The 25687-nt window shown below is 41.4% G+C and overlaps 2 protein-coding genes across 8 annotated transcripts in view; one reads left to right on the top strand and one right to left on the bottom strand.

Moving 5' to 3' along the window:
* Positions 1–525: 525 nt before the first annotated feature.
* adm2a (adrenomedullin 2a) lies at positions 526–11247 on the bottom strand. Of its 2 annotated transcripts, none has more exons than XM_028399419.1 (3): positions 11097–11199; positions 10671–10817; positions 526–3713 (listed from the first exon to the last, which is right to left on the bottom strand). In XM_028399419.1, exons 2-3 carry the CDS (start codon positions 10766–10768, stop codon positions 3299–3301), a joined length of 513 nt encoding a protein of 170 aa, XP_028255220.1. In that variant the 5' UTR covers positions 10769–10817; positions 11097–11199; the 3' UTR covers positions 526–3298. The 2 variants fall into 2 exon arrangements, with proteins under 2 accessions (XP_028255220.1, XP_028255219.1); XM_028399418.1 differs by having other exon boundaries at positions 527–3713; positions 10671–10919; positions 11097–11247.
* An 8771-nt stretch (positions 11248–20018) lies between these two features.
* sbf1 (SET binding factor 1) overlaps positions 20019–25687 on the top strand; it is a 43713-nt gene continuing 38044 nt past the window's right edge. For all 6 annotated transcript variants that reach the window (XM_028423166.1, XM_028423147.1, XM_028423136.1 and 3 more), the window contains exon 1: positions 20019–20218. In XM_028423166.1, coding sequence (XP_028278967.1) covers positions 20164–20218 — 55 coding nt within the window. In that variant the 5' untranslated portion in view covers positions 20019–20163. The remainder of the gene's footprint in view (positions 20219–25687) is intronic.

The raw sequence follows: 25687 nt of genomic DNA, 5'->3' as shown, positions 1-25687 counted from the left end.
GTCATGTGACTTTTAACTCTGACGTGGCTGCTATCACACCATGTCCTGATTTTCCTTCAGTGTCCCCATTAGACTTTTGTCATGTGATGACTGACTTTACTTGTGTCAAGGTCAGAATAACATACAGGAGAGAAAATGATGGGAATTATTTTTTATTGTTATTTGGTATCTCTTCGGGTATTTTGAGCCCAGTAAATATCTTTATGTCCTTAAGGAACGCACACACACACGCATACTCATTTAAATCACACTCTACTCCATCACTCTACAGTACAGTTCTTTATTTTACAGAGAAGAACATGGTCAAACAGTAACATTTAACTACAGTTAAGACTTTCTTTCCTACTAGTTTCAGGAGCAGTGGGAAACATGAGATAAATAATCTTTGGTGACATACACATATTAATATACAAAGATAACTTAAATACATACTTTATTTAAATACTACATATATAATGTATGAATATATATATATATATATATATATATATATATATATACACATATATATATATATATATATATATATATATATATATATATATATATATATATATATATATATTTTCACAGGTGCACATGGCGTTCAGACTGCCGCCATCTTTAAACATCTCAAAAGCAACATGTACAAGAGGAACCACATCACAAGTTCATCACCAAATTCAAATTGTGAGAAACTGTACACACACACAGACACACACACAAACACACACAGATTAAAGTGCTTTCCTGTGAACCTAAAAGGCCTTGTGTGACTCTCAAACAGAAAAACAAACCTACTGAAAGCTACCTGTATCTCACACAACTAACAGAAACACTTCTCAAACTGCGTGCGACAAAGAGGCTCTGGATGTTTTCCATGGGGAGGTATTAGCGGTCGTGCACAGTTTGCTTACACACAACTCCAAATGACGCAACGTCTGACGTCACAAAACCCAAAAAAGGGGGGGGGGCACAATGGGGCCAGATCAAACACACGTGATACGTGTCCTGATAGGCTAGCAGCACAAACACATATGCGCACATGCAGCATGTGTGAGTGAATTTTTTAAAAAGTAGAGAGAGGGGTTTTTTTAGCGTTTGAAAAGCCTTTTAATGATCCGTCATGAGACATTGATTAGCTCCATTACAGCAGAGAGAATGGCATGTTTCACCCCAGCAAGCCTTTAAACAGATTAGACTTAAGACCAAGGAACCACTGATTATTATTATTATCCTGTGACCCCATGATTACAGACAGAGCAGAAAAAAGGCACAGAAAGACAAACTAAGAATACAAGAACATATATGATGTAGATCCCAAAATGCAAAGTCACTCTATTTGTCAAGTATTGCCAGGTTTTTGGGTGAGTTTTAGCTAATGCTCTCATTGAAAAATTTCATGATGTGAAATTAAATGCAAAATACAATAACAATCTGAGTGGCCTAAATTCCTAACTAGCACTCTACCCTATAGCAAAGGCTGTGAATACATGTTTAGAAGTAGGCAAATAATGGGTAAAATAACTATGTTTCTCACCAAGAATGTGGCGTTTTATAGATTTTCTTGTGTGTGAAAAGTTTACGGTTTGAGGTTATGAGGAAAGCTTGACCTCAGTTATTCTCAGTCCATCGTCCGCCCACCATTTCAGAGACGGACATAAATAGAGTGAAAGGGAGCGATTTTGTCTACATATTTGAAAATGGGCACTGTTACACCTAACATTTTGGTTGCTGTGGTCTCTCATTACAAACGGCAAATGTAGCAGTAGAGCTTTTAGTGCGTCGACTCTTGAGTTAATTTAAACAAATTAAATGTTCTACATGTGAACAGCAAGCGTACCAGCAGAAGGAGTTGTTGAGGATTGTCTATGGGAAATGTAAGCAACAGCTTCAGGCCACCTAAAAAAAGACTTTTCCACACTAAATCAATAGCAACCAGATGTGATAAACATGAGTAACTAATTTAGATCATTGTTTCTTCACTTTCCAGCAGTCTTTGTCATAGTTTAGTTAGAAAACCCCTGCACCATAGCTGCTCAGTTATGATGCCTACTCTGCAGACATTGCTGAAAGTTCTGTGGAGTCAGGTAGGACTATAGGACTATGAGAATCTGCATTCTTCAAAAGGCTGCATATGCATCTCAAAATTCAACAGTAACATGTCTCTCCAGAATTAGAGCTCTCATTACAACCTTCGACCCTGCATGTGTGCATATATGTGCAATCAGCAGGTCCTGCTCTTTTTATTTATGTGCTGCAGACAGTGGGAAGCTCAGTCCACCCCCTACCCATCCTTTCCTGCTGTGGCGGTACATATGACTGAAGTGATTAGGTCAGGTTTATTAAACTGCTGTCAGCTCAAAGTCCTTACTTGCAGGGGGAACGTATGAATCATGTGAAAAGGCAAATATTTCAGAATTGGCCTCCGACAGGGAAAAAGTCAGCAGTGGTGCAGAGACAGAGCACTGATCCACAGCTCAAAGGTTCACTTTGCCACCTACTGTGTCAGCCAAGCAGCCACTGAAACTGACAAAAGTGAAACTGATCCTTAAGGGGCTCAGTTTCTGTTTGCTTTCCTGCCAAAGCATGAATGACAACACTTTTCTTCTCTGAACTTTATGTCCTGACTCTAAAAATCTGTTGTGCTGTGGCTGGTTTCTAATATATGCAGTGGTCATGAAACATAAAGTCCTGCTGAGTGACGATTCCCAGTTCAACAGAAAGCTCATAGGTTACTCCCGGGATGTCCATGTTCATATTAAACCTGTATATGAGCCTAAAGTCGACAAAAAAGGGAGGCACAAAGATGAGGTAAAAGGGTTCATTAACAAGGTCTTTGGGGATACATTGGTTTTGACAGGGCTCCAGCTCAGGGTGCAGCTCCAAATCCACATCAGGAGCTTAAGAGTTTGATCAATGAGCCGCGGGATAAACCACCGCTGGGGAGGTCAGGAGGCAGACAGGACCAGGCCACTGGATAGTGTTGAAGACAAGCCTTCATTCTTACATTAAAAGGATTAAAATGTCAGCCAGAGCCCTCAGGGATTCTTTTGAGCGTTCAGGGAGGGAGGACTGAAAAGATCTTCCTAAGGCAAACCTTCTCAGGATGGTGGGAGATTCAGTCAGCTATGATATTGAATTTGAATCTTGAAATCCATCACTCAAGCACAAAATGGAAACAGTCATTTAAGATGAGTGTTACTTGAAGTTATGGACTACATCTAACTCTAATAAAAAGCCTATTAGGAATATGAGAGATAAATAAGCAGAGATACAGACGGACTTGCTGTGTGGGGGTTTGCAGGTGCCAGCTGACTTATCCATAACTATGGGGGCTCTTGGGGTTAATAGGGGATGAGTCTTCTCTGCCGCTCTGGCCAATGAGTTGATAAAGCCGGTGACTGAGGTTCTGCACTTGGCAGGTTCCGAGAACACAGCCGACTCTCATCAGCTGGGCATGGTGAGGGTGGTGACCCCCTCGTGATCCTGAATGTGCATGGCGACGAGCTCTCAGCACTCTCCGCTGAATCTGCAAAGCTTCACTGGGGCGTGCCCAGGCCAGGCCAGCGAGGGCTGTTCTCCTTCCTGACTCGGGTGGGTGTCTCAGGAAACCCAGCGACCATTTTGGGGAGTGGCTTGGGGCAGAAGATGGGATGGCTGTGTTAGTATGGCTTCCTGAGGTGAGGGAGGTATCCTCTCTCTGTCCAATGAGATTGGTGAGGCGATCCAACCTGAGGAGAAAAAAAATCAGTTGAGGATTATCATTCTCTCAGCTTTACTCTTGCACCACCCCTTTGCCCATATTTAGTTTTACTGTGTTTAGACATTGCAAAGACAGAGAAGGCCAGAGGCTCCCCCACTGAGCTTTCACCCACTATTATTTACAGTCTATAGTCTGCAACCATACTCATGATTAACTAAACACAGAAGTTGTTTAACTAAGTCCTAAAGTCCTGGAAGTCTGGCAATCCAATCAATAATTGTTGACATATTAAAAATGTGGTGAACCAACAACATATTCCTAGCTAGCATGGCTGAAAAGGCAAATGCAAAAAGACTTTCCCTCTGTCTGTAATAGGAAACTGACTCTTTGTCATGCATGAGCCAGCATTGTTACCATAACAGCCAATGTTGTAAGGGCATTGGTAAGGTAAGTTTGCAGAAATGTGATTAGCTGCAGTTTAATAAACAAATCAGTTTTGCCTGCTGTCAGAGCACAGTGTGGCTCTGTACAGTCAAAATACTCAGCTCTTATTTCACCACATAAAAGTTAATAGCTTTTAACATGTTGCCTCAAACATCATGTGTCTCAATGTGCTTCACTTATTATGTTACACCATCTACATCTGCTTTGTTTTTTAAAGGCCAGCTGGATTAGAGGTGTAGCTATGGGAGACTGAAGATGGGGAGCTATGCCAATAAAATCTCAGCTAAGACACACTCAAAATGAAAGAGAACAAAACGACATGTTTTCTGACTAGATCTAGTCATGCAGATTGTTTTGGTTTCATGTGATCAGCCCATTTATTAGGGGCAGGTGTCCCAGACTAAATGATCTCTTAAGGTGGACATGGTCTGCAGTGCAGTGGACCAGTGGTTACAGACCGTTCAGCAAACAGAGCTGACTGTCCCACCATCTGTTCATTGTTTGAAAAAGACTTTTCACAACTTGACTGTGCTGCTGCGGCTGCTGTTTGTCTCGAGTCTGACTGTTAACCCTTCAGTGAGAAGTATACAGGAAAATGTTACACCTAGTGGCCAGAGGATAAAAAAATAAAGGTGTTAATATTGACTACTGCTTTTGTGAAGACAGTTAAATACAGCATCATGGCACAGCTGCCATGTTTGCTCTTCTCAGTCAAAGGAAGGAAAAAATTTGCCCAGGGTATTAAGTTTGGCACTGATTCACCATCCTCTGACAGGCAGAACCCACAGTGGATGCAGTTATAAAAAGTCTGTTCCACTTGTGAAATGCTGACTTCACTCTAGTGGTTGAGATATGAGATATCACAGTAGACAGCAGTCCCGTGGGAGGGTTGGGATTCCTCTCCTTTTACCAATCCAGCTGCTGGCCTACTGCTGGCCGGTTTGGTAGTCTACAAAGGACCTGTTGTTCCACACTGGCAGTGGCTGAATAAATAGTTGCGTAATGCCAGGCTGCAGAAAGAAGTGAGCACTATTTTCAGGACCGGCTTAGTGTCCAAAGGTGCCACATCACCAAGTTACACCCACCTGGTTTGCAGCTTTTTCACTGTTTTAAGGCCAGTGGTAATTTATGTGATTCCTAAACTGACTACATACACAAGACAGAACTGTAATCTGTGGTGTTGATGACTCCTCCCTGACCCTCCTTTTGTCCAGGAAGTTAGGGTGAAAGACACTCATCCTTTCAAAAGTGGAGACACTTTATACTCAAGGCTGGATGAAAGCACACCTGCTAACCTATAAATAAATGAGGAAATGGCGCCTATTATTACTGTACTGGAATGGTGTATATAGCATTAAGAACGTAACACATTAAATGACAAACTAACAAACCACATATCAATGATAGAGTATTTACAACTCTAAGCAGTTCCAACCCTCACCATCACTGTAGGTCTGCCCAAAGGCAGCTAAATCTTCATCTAAAACACTTTTGACTACATAATGCTTTAAAAGAATGTCTTTCAAATGATCTCCAAAGACAAAATAATTTGGCACTGAGAAACCTAATCCCATGACTTAATGCTGACACTGATCTCTGTGATTGGCAGACGATCAAAGACATCTGAGCTGCTTCATCTTAAATTGTTCAGTTTTTCACAACTTTCAGGATGTTAGCGTTAGGGCTTTAATCACTGATTCCATTTGACAGAAAATGATTTTTGAGGATTTTACAGTTCAATAAGGGGAAGACAATCTCTTTGCAATACCTTGTTTGGTTTTCTTCTGTATTAACCCTGCAGTGAACTCCTTTGCTGGTTTTAGGACATAGAAAGGTACTGTACTGTAATTTCAGCTGCAATACCATGTCTTCACTCACTGACACTTGAACTAGCGCTAACCCTGACCCACACATAATCTCTTAGGGGCTAAGATAAGCCTAAACCTCAGAAAGAAAGCTAAATCTAAATCCAAACCCAATCCCTCAATTGTAAAAGCCCAGTCGAAACCCAAACCTTAAGCTAACGCTAAACCCAAAAACTAACTTTTCAGAAGGTAAGACTATCCCTTAAATCCAAACTAAACCCTTCAGAAGATGAACAAAAAGAAAGGTCCATCCTGGATTCAATGCTAGGCCTGCAGAAGGCAAGGTTTACATCTATGTGACAGGGCTAAAGGGTGAAAAGCAATCTGTCACAGACAAAAGCAAAGCAATCGTCTTCGCAATGTACTGAAAAACAGACCTTAGGGGAAAATTTCCACCAATTCTTACGTCACATAGTTACCGGTACGTGGAATGATACACTACCCAGCACCATGGTGGTGATTACTAGAGATTCTGCAGCTTACCAAGGGCAGCCCTAATCAGCAGCAAATATGGCACATTCATCTCTAATCTCCTACTAGGTAACAGTAGGGAGATTGTTGTTAGAAAAAAGCAGGACAAAAATAAAAACGGAATGTGATTTATTTTGCACAAAACACTTGCTTTTACGTGTTAAGGAACAGTTTTGCTTTCATAACCTTCTCAGTGGGATGTGCAATTCTGGTCATTGAGCTAACAACTACAGCCAGTGAATTATACAGATACCGTATATAGGATGCCAAGTTGAAGACTATACATCTGCTCCAAAACCATGTAATTATGATGTGGGGAGACAACACTCGCAATCACAGCATCTTGCAAGAGCATGTTTCCTTTTCCCCTCAGAAGCCACTCTTGGCTAATGCCTTTTGATCAACAGTCCTGCTATAAGCTGTTCCTCTTATATAGAGTATATACATGTAACCTCATGCGTCTACGACGATGTGAATTTCTGTGTGGAGCTGATAGCTGCTCTTTAAGGATGTGAAGGCAGGAATTAAGGTCTTAGAGATTAATCCACAGTGGAATTCTCTGCCTGCTTAGTCGCAGGTTTTTTCCCTGCTCAACTTCAGCTTGTGTTTTATTCAGATTCGCCACCATGAAGGCGTATGTTTGTACTGTATCTATATTTTGGTAGAGTTCAAACCACAATCCTAGTATAAAACTCAGTAAAGGAGAGGTATGCGACTATGCCACTCACAGATTACCAGCAGAAGTGATCCTGGTTGTGGAGTGGAAGTTGTTTTCTGAGAATGTTTACACGCTACAGTGGAAGTGCTGTCCTGTGTTATTCCTTTATGAGATGTAAACATGTCAGAATAGAGATCTATATACAGAAAGGCACCCTGGGTGTGATCACGTCTGTTTATCAGGTAAATATTGTTTTTAATGTTGGATGTCCGCATCCCACTCTGTTCAGATCCTTCAGTGAGTTAATGATTTATCCAACAATGACTTAATTTGGCCCTGAAAATGAACAAACTGATGTGTCATGTCATCGTGCCCTGGTCGATGCAGCTGGGGCCAAGTGGGTCTATGTAACAATAGCATGACCGCAAACCAGACTTACATGTCCTCTGCCTCAAAGCATTGAGCCACTTCCCACTTCTGGAATCTGTATTGTAAAGCCACTTCACTGCTAAAGCCATATTTAACTTGCTTGGCTGCAGACCCCAGCTATTTTCCTTTACGGAAAAAAACCTCAAGATGTTATGTAAAAAGGACAATGAAGGACAATGAATCCAGAGAACCAGAGAACATGCAATTTCTCCTTGTTTGGAAAGGACTCGTTAGACATTGTTACAGCGTCTGTGGTGTTTTGTCATGTCCTTATCAAGACACATAGAAACAGCATGGACATAAACACAGAACAGGGAAGGCATGACAGACATTCCAGCTCAGACAAACCCAACATCCAACAGGAGTCATTACAGTTAACACATGCTAATACATCATTTAAGTCATGAGATTTTTCAAATGATATTTATTTATGATTAAATATGAAAATCCCATGTCACAAAGAGGTATCCAAATTTTTTGACGATGTGCCATGATGCTGTATTTGATCTGTTATGTTTTGTTTTGGTGCGGCTCTCCATGTGATTATGGTGGGAAGACACTGAGGGATCCTGCTCTAACTGCTGTGTTGGCAACTTTTGTCTGCACCTCATTTTCATGGAAAAATGTGTAACAGCTACATAGTCCACACCATCAAATGTACTAATGTCCCAGCAGGAATCACTACCCTGGTGGTTAACATTTGGAAAGGGTGCATTTTAACCAAAACCATGATGTTTCCTTAAAAAACAAAAAAAAACAAAACAAAACAAAAAAGCATATTTTTGTTAGCTGAGCCTTACCAAGCAGTCACTCAAAGCTCTGGCACAACAGCATGAGTGATCACAAAACTGAAAATGACCTCTAAAATTACTCACGATTTATGAGCTTTTTTTTTGTAAAATTGCATCTTTTTGGTGGCATGGACCAATTATACATCCACTGTTGGCATGGTAATGTAGACTTCGAGTGTAAGTCATATCTGTTCACACATGACTGGGACAGATTGGGATATAGATTAGAGGTAATTTATTAGTTAATGGCAGAAAGGACAGTATTTAAGGCGGAATAGAGCATTCTAAATTGAGAAGTCTGCTGCTCCTCAAGATGGGAGATATAAAACCAAAGTGAGGACTCGGGCTCTCATGTCAAATAGGTTGAACTAATGGGGGATTTACAGTGCTGGGCAGGCGTAGTGCAAACAGAGCTGAGAGCTTCCCTGTCCTTTTGGTTCGGTAGCAGCAGCAGCAGGTGTTTACCGACTAAAAACACCCGACAGGCAGGAGATGGTAACGTATGTGCTTGTGCACCTGAGGGAAAATTCCACCCTTATATCTTTTTACTGTGGTATCAGTATTAGATGATTAGCGTTTGCTCTAAAAGCCTTCTCTACTATTTGCTTTCCTGCTTCACTATTTAGCTATAACAAATTGCATTATAGGCTGACGTCCTTCTAAAATAAGAATAAGAGAATATAAATCAATCAATAACTTCCTGACTTTTTCATATAACAACAAATAAAATGGCAGAGACCTTTAAAACTGAACCCCTGCTATACAAATTCCAACTTAATACCATTACAGTTTACGTATCACTACATAAACCACTTACATATCATATTAAAGAATTTCTTCAGGGAATAATTTATCTTTTCGTATCACAACCTCTTCCAAACAGCAGCTGTTTAATATATCACAACTTCAACAGACATCATTTGTATTCACAATCACAGCTTAAAAGGAAAGTAGCCTACAAACAGACAGGACTGAATTAAAGTGCCGGAGTCAGCCCTCAGGGGTCCTGTGCTCGCCCTTATCTAGGCCCCCCACATCACTGAGTCTACAGTCCTGACACTAGCCAGCTGTTGTGAATCCAAAAACCACCAGAAGAGGGCATCCTTTACACTAACTAGTCCAAATTCCAAAGTGGACTACTGCAGTGCAACTCACACACATATTGCATCGCTGGCAGAGCTACAGTTACTGTAAGCATGCTTTGTGATTAAATGACACTTAAAGAGCAGAAGCGTACAGGTGCTATTCATTCCCTCACAAGATCCTTTACAATAGCCCATGATGCAGTTTATCTGACCGCTCTATTCATAAAGACAAACTGGTTTACTCACCTGGAAAATAACATTTTTAATATATAATATAATCACGTGAAGATCAAAGAAAACCTAAGCAAGCAGTTAGACAGGCGACACCTGCTGGGACCAGACATGGAGGAAGACACAGTGAAAGAACTAATAAATAAATGTTCTATCATTTCTCATCATCTATATGATGACTATTATAAGCTGATTTACAGTGGATCGACTCTGATATGCAGAAGTTCACACACTTCAGTAACATCATGGCCGCTTACTTCAAAGGCTGCTCCATTTTTTATAGCAGCAGAGTGAGTGACAGCTTTTAATAGAAAATTAAACTAACACACAACATGTGGCTGTTAATTTGCAGATGACAGGCACTGCATCATTTAGAAATATGAAGAAATAACATGGACTTTGGTTAGGCTGAGTCCTTTGAAGTTTTAATAATGACTTATTTAAAGGCAAAACAGCAATCTAAGGGGACACAAAGTGTCTTATTGCATCAGCCTTTTGACCTCGCAGTGAACATTATCCACTAGCTGCTCGACACAACAGAGCACTTTCACATTTACACACTTACACTTATTACACAGGCTGAGTGATTCAGCAGCTGCCATGGCTATTTAAATAAAGTGTGTTATGCTAGCCTGTTAAAACAATGCCAAAGTCCACTGAGAAATTACACACAGGATAATTAAAGGTGAACATGCTAAGGTTAGCTTCAAATATAAATATTGTAAAGGGCTGTACTAGATAGAAAGTGATGTCCAACCTCTGATTTAATAGTTAATGACTTTAGAGTTAGTTTACATTTTATAATAAATATATAAATATATTGTGGTTTAACCTCCGTGCTACGCAGGCAAAGTGGACATTCTGTTTTTTAATAACCTGTCTCTCCAGGTGCTTTATGTGTTTTAAGAGTGCAGTTAGCCAATCAGAAAGCAGCGTTTCTGCTTCAAACCACAGTAAAAGCAGCGTAGTAATAGTAGTAGTGATAATAGCAGCAGTAATAGTTTGCCCTACCTGTTCCTGTCCTGACGCTCCTCAGCCGGCAGAGCCAGCAGCTGCTGGAGGGAAATCAGGCTGATGCAATACACAGTAAGCGGGAAAAGGGACCGCATCTCCGGCCAACTGCACTGTACACCCTCTCTCTGGAAAGGAGGGGGCGACCTGAGGACGGGCGAAGTTAAAGTCCCGGCAGTGGGAGGAAAAATGAACCAAAAATTAAAAAAAAAAAGTTGTGTCTGATATTCAGGCAGTGCAGATAAAAACCTTTGGGGAAAAAAAGAATATAATATATGTAAATAATGGTGAATTAACCTGTTGCTCATAAAAAAACTGCACAAAACACCCACATATATGTTCAAAAAAATATGTAATATGCAAATATGACCTGCTTCATCCTAAAAGTAGTAATAAATATGCTCTTAATGTAAGAAAACGTCTTACCTTCTTCTGAACTAAAGCTCAGTCTGGGATTACTTTTAGTTTTTTCCACATGAATCCAAAAGTGTTGGTCAAGATCAAGTTCTCCAGTGTCTGAAGCCGAGAGCCGGGTGACATTGTGGATTTAAATACTACTGAGTGGGCGGAGTTCAAGTGTTACGGGCAATTTTACAGGGAAAGGTGCAGAGATGGGTTTTATCCCGCATGTTTGGAATATCCTTCACGGATGGTGGTACGTTAACGCAACTCTCCCATGTCACATCAGAGAGATAGCTGACAGTGTGTTACATCGTGATGTGAATGTTTATTAAACAAAGTAAAGATCATTTGAAAGTGTTATAGGGTAGCCTAATATGGGGGGGGGCATTGATTGCAAATAGGATTGCTATAAATTATAAATTAAACATTAAACTCACTAGTATACTTCAGCACTTCACTCTATCAGTGGCCACCATGCCCATACTTAGGAAAATATCTGTTTTCATGAATTTCCCCAGCAGTCAAACCCTCCTCCTATCTCTTATCGCTGCCCTCAGCCAAGTGTGTATGATAGATAATAAGAGATATAGGAATCTTTGCAGAGTCCCCCTCTACTGTTAAGTCATGCCCACAGTCCTATCAGCAAGCATCACTGATAAATCACCAGGCATGAGTGTTGCTTTCACACAGTCATTTATGTATCTTTACCTAGCATTTCCCAGTAGGAAGCAGGAAATCAGGCAGACATTTGCTTACATGTGTTCATCAAAGTCCATCAGTTTGAGCAATGTTTTGAAATTTACTACAACAGATATGATTTGTCACGGGTCTAAACATGCTTCTCACTTCTTGTTCGATGACTCAGATGGGCTTATTTCAGGAGGCTTTCTGCACTGTGTCCAACTTCCTCCTACTTTTCTCACTGTGGCCAAACATTGACAACACACACCTGATGCTGCCTCAAAGGCAATTGTGCAACATTCATTTCTAAGAAAGCCTGTTGAGCTGGTGGAGTGGACGTCCTAAAGGGTGGTGGAGAATAGAGGCCGTGTCTGTGTGCAGGACAAGCAAAACAGAGAGTCATGTTTGTTATTTGTCCTTATGCTGATGCAAAAGTCAGGCGCATAACTTCTAACAAATAAATAAACATCACGAGCTGTTCCACAGTACACCGACTGACAGACTGAAGCTGCTTCTAGCATTCACTCTTTAAATCATACACACGTTGCAACTATGTGCCTTGTCTTTGTGAAACACAATAAATGATGTAATAATGTGAAAATATATAATACTTATAATATAGTTAATGTATATTTAATATACAGAACACTGGGGAGTGTTAAGAAGGTTTCTTTTAGTCCCTCCCCCCAACTGCCAAGAAGTGCAGTTCCATCAGTGGCCACTTGAGGCCGCTGATGGAACTGCACCCTCATAGACCTATATGTTAAAGTGTTCACATACATGTTTACAGCTGCATTTTTTTATATCTTCCACTTCTGTGACCACATTTTAATGTACAGTAGCTTAAGAGCATGACTGCCCCCTGGAGGCCTACCTCATCCTTCTCTTTATTAGCCACATATATCACACATCATCAACAACAACTTGTGTTCACATGCACAATCTGAAAGACAGTATAGGAATCAGAAGAAATGTGTATATAACTTGATAACAGTACGCTTTAAACTCCACTCAAATCACAACTTATTATGAGTTCTTTTGATATTTTTCTCTAATCCTGCCAGGCTTGAAATCCTCAGCCATGATTCCTCAACAAAGGGCACAGAGTCCAGTTTCTACACCTTCTGCTTGAGTGACTCCTAAAAAAGCATTAAACAACTTGATAAATGATCAGAAACAATGAGAGCTTGCCAGAAGCAATTTGAAACATCATGAACACCTCACGATTCTGTGCTTTGTGTTGGATTTTACAAATCATGTGCTATGTGATCCCCGCCATGCATGCAGGGGATATTTCACAAGACAGTTGGCAACTTCTCCCCCTCAATGATATCGCCTTACAGTTTAGATGTGCGTTGATGGTGTCATAGTTACTCAGCAGATATAATACATGCAGGGTTATTGTTGCTGAATGACCTGGTGGTGACACACTGCAGGTTTAAACTTTCTGGTCTGACTTCATTTTAACAGCTCCGTTTGGGTTTTGTTAGTTCATTACCCATATTAAAAAAACACAGCTGCTCCTGACCTTTGACTTTCTTTCTAGCATTAGTGTTGATCAATTCATATTGATTATTGCATGTTTATTTACCCTCTGACCTTCACAGACTGTTTGCAACAGGCAGCTATTGATCAGTGATGACACACAGATTCATGTGAAATATCCCCACACGGACAGCTGATAGTCCCTCATTTATCAGTCGGACTTGGCGGAGAAAGCAGGTCACTTCTCTGGTTCTGACCCGTTTATATAAGAGTTCTCTGGCATGTGACAGCACTCAGTGAATCAGTACCCTCTTGAGCTCTGAACACAGGCTGCCCGCCTGGTTTGATCTCTCAGTCGTGAGCTGCCTTTACTTTTGTTTTAGGCGGCAATTAGCGGGCATGGGTACACACTGTGTGCACCGGCCAACATGGCACAAGGCGGCTTTAAAAGAATTTCCATCGGAGGCTTTGAAAGTTGGGATGTAGTCAGTTGATCAAAGAGTGAGGGGACCTTTATTTCATTGTGTGGCGTTGTCTATCTTATGTTTGATGAATCTTTGAAAGGCTGAGACTGGAACATGCTGCTTTAAAGGTTGCATAAACAAATACTGTATGTGGTGTTGCTCTATTAGACATGAAAGAAACCGTGGGATGCATTTGAACTCTGAAGTAGCACACTTTCTACCTTAGCAGAACAAACTGTATGCTACTTGTTATTGTCTGTGTAACCTGTGATATATGTAACATTCAGTAACAGTGGGTTTTGTGTCTTCACCCATCGACACCTACAACCAGACAGTAGGTGTAGACACAGAAAACACGTCATGGGTCCTTTGAAGTAATTTTCACCCAGACACACGTATTGTATGTCTGTTTCCTGCAAGCCTGATCCTGTAAGATGACATCATTGTTGGTCTTCATGTTGTTCTCAGAAGGAAAAGAACAAAAGTCATCCTGTGCATGTAAAATCCCTGAAAGAAAGTGATGGAGACGAAAGACCTGTAAAAAAGAAATGATACATAATAATGATATTTTATTTTCCAGATTTATTTTCCACAACCAGATTAGTTGTATAAACTAAACAACAAGAAAGGCTCAATAAAATAAAAGTTTACTTTAAGTCTGCATAAAACGCCTGAAGAGTAGCATACTGTTTACTTCAAAAGCACCCAGCAATTTCCTAAAAGAGCTGCCCTGTGATTTTATAATAAACATGATTGAATTTCATTTATTTTAATTTATATTTTCTTACAGGACCCTGGAAACCCCAGTATTAAGTCTCTAACAAAAGGCCATAGCAGGGCCTGGCTCTAAAAGGTACTAGCAGGCAGCTTGTTTGACTGATGATGTGCAGTGACATGGACTCACTGGAGCTGTTGAATATTTTAAATTCCATTTTCACTGCTATTCTGATCAATTCATCCAAAATATGTTCCAAAACTAAACAAATCATCCCGTGCTTTTACTTTTGTACCACCGGAATGAACAGAAAACGCTTTTCAGTGAACAACCTCAGCATGTCTAAGAATATATGATGCAATGTGTTTGCGTGGGTAAAAGGGAAACATCCCATAAACAGAACCTTGATGCTAGAGTTCCCCAGCTCTGAAATGATGACGGCCTGTGATACACAACAAATTAATCATCCCAGCAGAGGCAGCATGACGTGAAGCGGCTGAGCTGAGGGACTCCATACACAAACACACAGCTGCTCTGAGAGACTGCTCTGGATGTCCTGTTTGTGAGGGACAGAGACAGCTCATTTATAAAGACCAAAAACAACAGCATGAGTGCATGTGCAGGGTGTTTCTACAGCACACCTTAACAACACACCCTTCTACAGCCTCCCTCCGCCTTGCACATATAAATGACAGAAATAACTGACTTACAACTGCATGCCTCTGTAATGTCAGTACTTGTATAGGTATTTTAGGTGTAGTCTTTTCTTACTGAGTCTGCTTTAGTCCATCAGGAGCCACAGTGAGGTAGTGCATTGATTGCTGCCCCCTAGTGAACCTCATGGCACCAACAGAGGACACTGTGCTGCACCTCCTGCTCCATTTGTCCCATGAGGACCAAACTGCAAAACAAATAGTACTCATCAGTATGTTTGGACAACCAAAATAAACTCAAGTCCTGGTCTTGGATTTTTAAATAACTGTTGCACAAGTTCCTATTAAATCCAGTGAGCAGACATTTTCCCACTGATGTGCTGTTAGCATCCTGTTGGCTGCTTTATTTGCATTGTTTGTTTGAATGCTGTGTTTTTCTCTGTCTGAGTACTCTTCAAGTCAAGATTGTTTGGCATGGCTGCTCACCAGTGCTGTGTGAGAGGAGCTGACAGGACAGCACTGTGGACAAATGAGGGATTGGATTTCATGGTGGGAAAAAAAGATGAGGGAGAAACTGGCTGATAAGTTCTCAGAAATCATCCAAGCCGATGACGCTGACTGAGAGCTTGATGTTTGTGGTAACAGAAAGAAAACAAAGCCTGGTGCAAAAGAAAGAATTCTCCCACTGTGATGTGATAGAACCAGCACCGTGGGGATCAACTGGATCACTGTCTGCCAGGCATTGTTGGACCATAATAGCGCTTGTATTACTAAAGGGTGTCAAGCATGTCACAAATGTATAAGTGCTCATGCATCATTATATTTAAATGCAATTTTAAGATCTGCACATGAATCATATGATAAATGGTATAAGCATTAGCTTTCTGAGGCTAATGTGAGACACTACAGAGCTTTAGCTGTGTTTATTTGTTTTAAATATGTTTATCTTTGAATACTACTTGCAATTAAACCATGTGCCAACAATCTGTAATTACCATGTGAGACCACGGTGGCTGCTGTTGAGCAATGTATGCTAATGACAACAGGGACTTTTACAGGGGCAATGCACCAATTTAATTGGTTGCATTTATAGTGGTGTGTGTAGCTTTAGACACAAGTTTATCTCATAAAAAATAAACAAACAACAAAACAAAACTATATATGGTGCAGTACAGCAATGACAGACCAAATACATGGAATACCTCTATAATATATGATATAGAGTCATCATTTCTTAACACAAGAGCAAATATCTCATACTTTCTGTCTGTGGTCATTTGTTATGGGTAAATACACAACAGCTACATCTCAGTGTTTGCAGCAGTTTACTGTACACACAGGCTTTTGCCACATTGCCTCCTTGAATTACAGTAATGTATGTATGATTTATTATTTATCACACATGTGATTATTTATCACACACACACATATATATATATATATATATATATGTATGCTCATTGAAGCTCGTATGTATCACGCTTCACCTGAGCTGAAATGCTTTAAGAATGCTGGGAATAGCAGTGATGTGCAAGAGATGTTCAAACCACTTCCTGTCTGCTGGTTAGCCTACAGGAAGTCAAATGGTTGTTGCATCCTGCAGAGAGTGGTGTTGTGTTCTGATTGGGCTGCATAAATAATGGTGGTGGGGGTTTCACAGCTTTTTAACTCCTAGAAATACAATGTGTCCGAAAAGATGACCGCATAATACTAAATAAAGCTGCAATACACACTCATGTAACCTGAGCATTGAATGTATCTGGTTCCTGGATTAGACTTAATTATGAAGGTTAGCTTAACCTAGCATATCCACTGAAAGCAGGGGGAGCAGATACTGTTTTAGGCCTGGCTCTGCAGGTAATAAAACATATCTGCCAGCACATTAACAGCCACATCACTGACATGTTATTGCTTCTTTGTTTAAACTGTGCAGTTACATAATGTTATGTTCAAGACTACTTCTTTGACTGCCTGCAGTCTCGCTGTCACTGCTGTTGCCATATGACCAGTAGATTTACAAGGTGCAAGCTGTATCTTTTTCACACTGAAATGAGTGCACATAGGCAGGTTTTTGAACACTGTGAACCCTTAATGCTGCCTGTCACAGCATTGTGCCAGTAAAGTGGCTAAAATCATCTTGTACAATAATGCCAATCAGCACCAGTGACAGCAGCTGACAAAGCCAGACATTCATGCAATTTTGTTGTTTTTAAAAAAATAAATATTATTATTATTTGTCCTCCCCAACAATGTTAATTATGGACTTACAATGGAATTTCATCCTTAATTGAAATATATTATAGATTTTAAAACTGTAAATTAAAAAAAAAGGTAACTGGAAGATACTGTAGTTTATATTGCCCTGAAAGAGCTCCTACAGGGACAGACTTCCCAATGAAAACACATCTGAGGGTGCAGATTGTCCTATAAACCCAGTACCCAGTGCTGATGCAGTCTTTGTGCCACTTGCCAACTTGCTTCACACCCAGGTTGGTGGTATATGGCAAGACTGAAATCTAGTAATCATGATGTAAGTCATATGTGGTTTAACATAGCAAACAACCTAACCTTTGGCTAAAGAGTTTCTGGCATGACTTTTTTTGCCTTCTCTCTAATATGATGTAACTAAATGGTACTGGTGGATTTCAACATGCCAAAAAAGTACAATTTATCAAGAGAGGGACATACTACATGTTACAGGAAAACTCAGATTATTTGATTTTTGGTGGGTGGTGCCTCACAGCAAGATGTTTTGAACCTGGCTGGGGCCTTTCTGTGTGGAGTTTGTCCCTGTTCTCTTTGCCTGGGTGGGTTTCTCCAGGTACTCTGGTTCCCTACCACATACCATGCATGTTACATTAACCGGGGGCGTGTAGGCGTGAGTGTGACAGCGTGTTTGTCTCTCTGTGTGGCCCTTTGACTGACTGGGATAGGCTCCAGCCCAGCATTGATCCTGTAGTACAGGATAAGGTGGGTTAATGAAAGAAAGGGGTGGATGATTTGGGGTCGGACTGACCTCAGCATCTTTAGGTAAACATAATCTGTCACATAAACATAAAATACATCGGTGGGTCTTTTTTTATTGATGAAGGAATAACAGCAGTGCAGACTGGCAGCTGAAAGCACTCAGATGTTGTTTATTCCAGTCAAAGAAGACATTTGTGATAACTAAGCCCATTTGCAAAGTTCAAGTTTGTCTAACACACACAGCTTCATTACTGTGTCTCTGTCCTGAGGGCAGAGTGTGAAAGAGCTTCCCCTCTTTCTCACCCTGCTTGTTGTCTCTCTGGCAACTTGTCAAGTGCGGTTCAAGGTTAAGATACAGCTAACATCAACTGTTGAATCAAAACCACACCGACGGCCTCAGCGTGACTCCCTGAAAATAGCATTCACAGACCCTGGCTGGAGAGATATCTCCTGTTAACATAGCTTGGGTTGTCAGAAGCAGTGTTTATCAAAGAGCAGCTCTGTCCTCCTCTAGTGCAGCCCCAAGTCACAGATAACCGTGTGAGAACAAGAGGGAGACAGGCTGTTTTAACCGAGCGCTGAGAAAACAAAGCTTTTAAAGGGAAAAATTTGACATCTCATACTCAGGATTGTTTTGCCACCAGAGAGTGATAAGCACTTTAGGTCAAAGGTCAAAGCGCAGGAAGTGTTGGAATTCTCTCGAGGAGGTTACAGTGCTGACAGCCAAGGACAGGCCACACGGATGTGGGCCATCAGGCCTTCCTCAGACCCCGCTGACACTTATCTGCACATTTAAAATGAGGAACAAGACTGTATGTGGCCTTACTCAACATAATTCAAACCAAAGGATTGTTGGTGTTTTGCACACTGAGGAGGTTGCAGCCAGATAAAATGTTAAGAGTTTGGCTGCAGAAACTTGGATTAATGCAGCACACACAGAAATCTGTCTCAGTGAGATGTAAAGAGATGCTCCATTAACTAAAGTGGTTTGGCAGTGAGGCTGAATGTCTTCTGCAAGTCTCAACAGCAGAATTGTAATTTTGGCCTTTTCTATTGACTTCATGTTTCACTCAGTGTGTTAATTCCCAAACAAAACCTGAAGAGAAACAACATCAGATTATTTATTGACGTCCTATACAGCTCCAAGCCGCTGTATTTCTGTGGTGCATTTAAGACATGCACTTTAATTTATTACAGGGCTCCATCATTTTTAATGTTGTTACTGTTTTTATTTAATATTTCCTTGCTTCTACCCCTATGCTGTGCTCTTCACCCACCTACTACACTCAGAATCCCAAACATCATTCTATACAGAGATGCATGTCTTTCGTATTTGCATGATCAATGTCATGTTTGTGCTGTGGCAGAGTCAACAATCCCCATCTGACATAATCTATTGAGAGCCCACCGATACAGTTGTGTGTCCTCCCTGGATTTACCATAGAAAGAAAAGGTTTGAACTGTACTCCAGGTTCCCGTGCAGGTCAGGATCTGAGGGAGCTGTGAGATAAATCCAGGAAGTTACAAAATAGGAAATGACAACAAGAATCTGTCATAGTAATTATGTATTTCATGACTTACTCTGGGCTCATTATTAAAAGTAACACTGAATGAGATAAACTTTTTTTATCTTCACAATCCCAAAACATAGCGTCTAAATCATTAGATTTGTCTAAGCAACATTCAAGAACACAAAAATTGCCTGGATCAAAAAAGTTTTAAAAAATTACAATTGTTTCGTATTTTGTATGAAATAACAATTAATGGCTCCTCTTTTTTCAGGGTTTTGATAATCTTCACCACCTTCCACCCCTTTAGCGCTGGCACTGGTGAAACTTCATTGGGTTTATTATAGGTTCTGGTCAGACTTTTGGCCCCTTGGCTGGTTTGGCTCCCCGCATGGGACATTCCTGTCGAGCAGCCCCTCCCTGAAGTCCCACAGTGCGCAGACTCGCGGCTCTCCGCTGTCAGGGCACGGCAGACTGACAGTATGGCGGCGGGGTGCAGCTGGAAGGATGCTACTTTCGTCCGTGATGTGTCTATCGCCGGCAGGACATAAATGGACTATTGACGGCAGAAAGAGAAGAGGATTTAGCGAGAAAGGCCTGTCGCCGTGAGCTCCCGAGATGGCCAGGCTTGCCGACTACTTTGTTGTGGTTGGTTACGACCTCGACAAGCGAGGTGGGTGCTGGAGTTAGCATGCTCTGCTAGCTTTAACAGGGTATTATTAGCTGTGAGTAAATAGGAGGCAGGGAGGGAGGCGGGACGGGCCGGGCCACGATTCACAGCTGACCGTTATTAGGGGCTATCAGTTAGCCGTTAGCCTTTAAATTTAGGCTGGGGAGGTACAGGCCTCACGGGATTAGTACACTCGAAAACGAGACTGTCAGCTGGCGTAACGCGTTTTTGACTGGAGAGTACACTCAATGCACAACTTTGTTACGGCGTTTAACTTCTAAACTTGTTTTATCACCAGCAAAACAACGGTGTCACTCTGCTGACAGCAAACTTAGGCTAACTTTACTTGCTAATAGCTAACGTTAGCCGGGCTAGCTCTGAGGCTGGCAGCCTGGTCGACTGTCACATAAGACGGATTTATTCCCCCGTTTTACTTGCATATTCGCTTGTTGTCTCTCATTTGTAAGCATTTGAAGTGTCGTTTTAAAGGCGATATTTGAAAGCAGAACTTCATACAGACTGTGACAGCGAGTTGTCAGTGTTGTGGCTGCAGACTGCAGGGTCCTGAGCACTTACTTGGGACAGCAAGACCCCTAAAAACCGGGTTGGTTCCACCTGAACTTGATTTAAAAAGAGTGATTTAACACTAAAAATCGATGCCTCTCCACGGCGGTCTTGCTGATTGTTTTCTTTGTCTGTGTTTTGTGTGGATTAACCTAGATGGCTTTGCCCCTCCCTGAGCCCCTCGGACCGGAGCTCTGTTCCCTTGCGTTGTTGGGACGGGGTTTGGACCGTTATCTGAGCCCCCCTCCCTTCAGCTTGATCCTTGGCCTAGATCTGTGCAATATAATGGCCCGTTTAATCATGAAATATTTAGCTTGCATATCCGATGGAAGCATGCAACTTGTAACGTGGTCGAGTGTTTTATTTAGAGTGGATTTTTGCCTATGATTTATTCAGAAGAGGCAAATTGTAACACAAGCACTGTGTGGCTAAAAGCAGGCAGAAATCTGGCTTTTATCTTGATGATGCAGGAGCACCCTACATCACTTTTCAGATTGCATGAATGCTCTTATTACATCTTGTGTTCTTTCAGAAGTGGGGTGTATACAGGATGTTATAAGGTGGACGCTGCATACACTGCAGAAACTCTCCTTCCTGTTCACCAGTGCCTGAATGCAATGCAGAGCAGAACAGGCACGTAAAAAGCATCTGGGAACCAGACATTAAAGCCACAGTGGCTTTAATGGATCAAGGCTCCTTTGCCTCATAAAAAGTAAACACTTAAGGGTGATGATGATTGTTGGCAATACCCCACCAAGGCTGTTTAGAGAAACAGCACTCGAAGTTTCTAGAAGGAGGGCTTTTGTTGTGGTAAACATTTCCAGTTGCAACAAGATTATTCTCATCATCATTTAATGCATTTATCATTAACGTCCTGAGCACATCCTCTACTCACTGTGCCTTATTATCTGATAAGTTCCCATTGAGAGGATGATCATAAATCAATATTCAGTGTTACCTGTGTCGGTGGAAGTTGATAAGAAGTCTGGGTAAATATATATTCTTACATGTATCTTTGTTGTGTTATAAGTTTTTCCAGCCATTGAGTGTTGGCATTAACTATAAAGAAGACAGTTGGCTCTACATCAAGAATGAACAGTCCTCGATCATAAGAATAGTAGGATTTCTGCAGCACAGTGGAGTTTCCTCTTGTGTCTAAATTTTTCATGCATCCTGTCTACGTGTTTTTGTGTGTGAGCGGTTGCTACTAGTTGTCACAGTGGAATGTTTTGCAAGCGTGTGTGGGCACTGACAGGTTTTCACAGGCTGACATCATCACTGCTCGTCTGCCCCACTGAGTGCTGTCTCTAACAGAAACCTTGTGTTTGTTTACAAACAGATCATAGCTACTTTTTACAAGAGCTTAGACAGGACTTGTATGCTTTGTGTACTTTTAGTCACTTTGTTTTTTAGTTACTTTTGTCAGAGACAGTTTGGCTTGACTAACAGATGCTTACCTGGGGGCAGAGCCTCGATTCTTCCATTCATTGACTCCATTTGTCTCTGGCGTGTCATGTTGCTCACATTGTGCTCAACCTAGATGCAGCGTTAGACTATCTGAGTCTCTTCCTTGGAGCCAAGATGGCCGCCTGTGGATTGAGAAGAGTCCATCGTTGCAGGGGTGTGGTCCTCACAAGGGTGTCTTGAGAAACTCCACAGCACGTCACAGTGTTTTGACGGAGCGGTTCCTCCACTGTGTCGAGGAGCCAGGATCCAATTGGATTCACTGTTCAAAACCCAAACCGGAAAAGACAGACCCGAGGGAGGTTTATGTTTAGAGTGAGAATCCAGATTGTCCCCCTGTGCATGTCTGAAAACCAGGAAAGGGGCGTGTTTGGTTTCTGTGCGTCGTCTCATTCAAGGCAGCGGGGAGACACACAAATACACAAAGACACCAACATACAGGCACTATTGTAGCTCCGTCTGTGTGCCTACAGCGCTGTAGTTTGAGGGTGTTGCGGTGGCTGCTCTTAACAGAATGCAGGATGGTTGTTTTCAGGCTGCAGTGAAAGCTCTGCCAGCCAGCCTCTTTTTACTCACAAACACACACCCCTCCAACATGCAGTCAGTTTGGGATCATTCACAATTTTAGAGGCCAGCCCTGACACAAAGGTGTGCACACAGGGCAGACTGAGCATGCATGTGGACTGTGGTGTTTACAAATTGTAGCTTGTGGCTGTGACCATATATTTCACTTCTGGCACATTTGTGTTACCAGATTTGTGAGTTTAACAAAGATTTTGTATAGGACCAGTCATTGGCTCTCATTACATGACTTTGACTTTCATTTAAGTTTTTGTTTAAGTGTTAAGTGGAGTGTTTATAATTTGCAATCTTAGGTTTGCAGAAAAACATTCTGCAATGGGAGGAGAAAGCAGCTTGTATCCTTAACTGTCTTCTCTTCTTTATGTTTGTATCTTTTTCAGCAGTCTGTAGTACACGATATGTGCATTTTATTTAAAATACCACTGCAGACACAATGTTACCATATTGTAACCACACATGCTAGAATATACAAATCTAACCTCATTAGGGATGTTCATCATCAAGTGATGACGCTAAACAAGTCTAAACAAGGCACCATTAGCATTTGTAAGCATTGTGTTTGGACCATTGCTACAGTTACAGCTGTTATTGTTAATATATAATAATAATTATATATTCATATATGTAGAGAAGATTGAAGCAAGGCGTCTGTACTTGTAGAGTTTAAACTCTAGAAGTCCAGACGCCTTGCTTCAATCTTATGAATGATGTATGATGACCTGGATGACTGAGAATCTTCATCAACAATTATTCATATAATTAATCTTATTTCCAAACAATATGATCTGATACTGTCATATGCGTGCCTAGATAGTTTTACTCAATTGCTCAATGATAACATTTGCATTCTGGCTTTTTGCCATCATACAAGTCAGACAGAATTTTTTTTTCCCCCGCAAGTCACAGCAGGTCTGTTGCTGCACTTCACATTTGTTGTCTAATATCTACAGTAGCATTTGCTGTACCTTCATGACCAAATTGCTTGTATACTGTCATATCTGCCACATTTGGCAACAAATTGGAATAGAGGTGTCTATTATGGCAGTGTTTCTTAAACTGTTGGGGTAAGGTTACAACCGGGCCGCCTGCCGACCTTTGCCTTTCGACTAGCTGATATTCTAATTCAATATTATAAGTTTAAGGTACTGTCAGTTTTAGTCAGAATCGGATCATGTAGAAGAGCTATTCTGTTTGACGCTGCTTTCAGCACTTTTGTCACGGCATAATAGAGGTATGTTTGACATGTTGGGCTGTCTGCCATCTCTGGCTGATGTGGGTGTGGACTTGGGGCAGGTGCCTGCAGTGAACGTGTAGCATCTTATCAAAACACTGTGTCATCTTGATTTGTACTCCCCCTCAAAATCCTGTCTCACAGAAAAACACTGGGTACGAGATTTGTTCACCAACCCAGGTATGAGTGATCTGCTACCTGCAGGACCTTGCCAAGATATAATATCACTGGGCCCTAGAGCAAAGAAGTTTGAGAAACCCTGTATTATGGTACCAAAACTGTGACAAATGTATGTATGCTCACATGTGCATTTAGCATCTACTTTAAGACATGTAATCCTCAGAGAAATGTCTCATTCTAAAAGCATGATGAAGCGAGGGGGTGAGTGAGGGGGAGTGGAGTGAGTGTGGTGCTGCCAGCAGTGCCTGCCTGTGGGCAGCCACTTCCTCTATTGCTCCAGAGTAGGGCTGCAGCCTTTTAGGCCCTCCAGAAATAGCCTTCACAATCTGCCTTTCATAAGGGGACAGAGTGACGCTTGGTCGCAGCCATGGTGCACTGATGCTTGTGTGTGTTTATATGTTGGCCGGAGCTTCTCTCCTGCCTGCCGCTTAAAAGTCCTGCTCCTGATCTCTGTGTATTTATTGTATTACCATGGTGATGTTTACCCCCACGTGGTGTGGGGATTGTGATGGGCACTTCTGACATAGTATAGACAATTTAGTTTTTAGGGTAATGTTTTGACCCAATTTGCAATTGTAAATGTTAATTATGGACTTACAATGGAATTTCATCCTTAATTGAAATATATTATAGATTTTAAAACTGTAAATTAAAAAAAAAAGGTAACTGGAAGATACTGTAGTTTATATTGACAGTTTTGTGATGTTGCACTAGTTCTGTGTGTGTGTGTGTGGAGTCTGTCTGCTGTGCTGAATGCTTGTTATTCATGAGAGAGACGATGGCCCCAGGGCCCCAACCCTGCCCTCATTCCCTCATTGCTGCTATACAGACACAGAAGAAAGAGAGAGAGTGAGTGAGAGTGTGTGCATGCAGTGACTGTGTGTGCACTGAGGGGAAAGGATACAGATACATGCTTCTACACACATGCTTCTTTACACAAACTCGGCTATGGACCACTTCTGTCAGCAGAGACTTCTTCTGTCAGATACTGCATGTTATAACTCAACCAGCGTGTAATATGTTTGCATGTTGCTAAATAAATGTCATCTGCACCCGAGAGGGCAACAAAAGGCTGTGTGTTATGCCCCAGATTTAGTTGAGAAGAATAACCATGTTAATAGTCAATGTGCAGGACCCATTGTAATTAAAATTACGTTTCCTGGTTGTAAAGCTGGTCATCAAGGAAGATGCCCTGGACATAATTCACTGACACTTTAGTAACACATTGGTTGAGGGCATATTTTAGATGAAAACATAGACACGTTTTGTAGATGTGTATGCTTGTGTGTGTGTGGCGGCCCTGGATAGGGGGATGGGGGTGTAGGGGTGCCCTCCTCCTTAGTGCTTTGATGGCTTCCCTGGAATTCTGAGAATTTTGCTGTCCCCTTTAGGACAAAGGCTGAGTCAGTGCTGCTCACAGTGAGCCTGTTGGTGCTCAAGGGAGCAATCGT

Source organism: Parambassis ranga, chromosome 2 (assembly GCF_900634625.1).
Source record: "Parambassis ranga chromosome 2, fParRan2.1, whole genome shotgun sequence".
Lineage (NCBI taxonomy): Eukaryota > Metazoa > Chordata > Actinopteri > Ambassidae > Parambassis > Parambassis ranga.
The sequence above is the reverse complement of the archived record's forward strand: the minus strand, read 5'-3'. Positions and strand labels throughout refer to the sequence as shown.

Bases quoted from the DNA above. Each gene is read 5' to 3' on its own strand.
- adm2a (XM_028399418.1), bottom strand. From the start codon at position 10,768: ATGCGGTCCCTTTTCCCGCTTACTGTGTATTGCATCAGCCTGATTTCC. The intron at 3,714-10,670 runs GTAGGGCAAACT...TTTTCTCCTCAG, and splicing joins GAGCGTCAGGACAGGAACAG to GTTGGATCGCCTCACCAATC.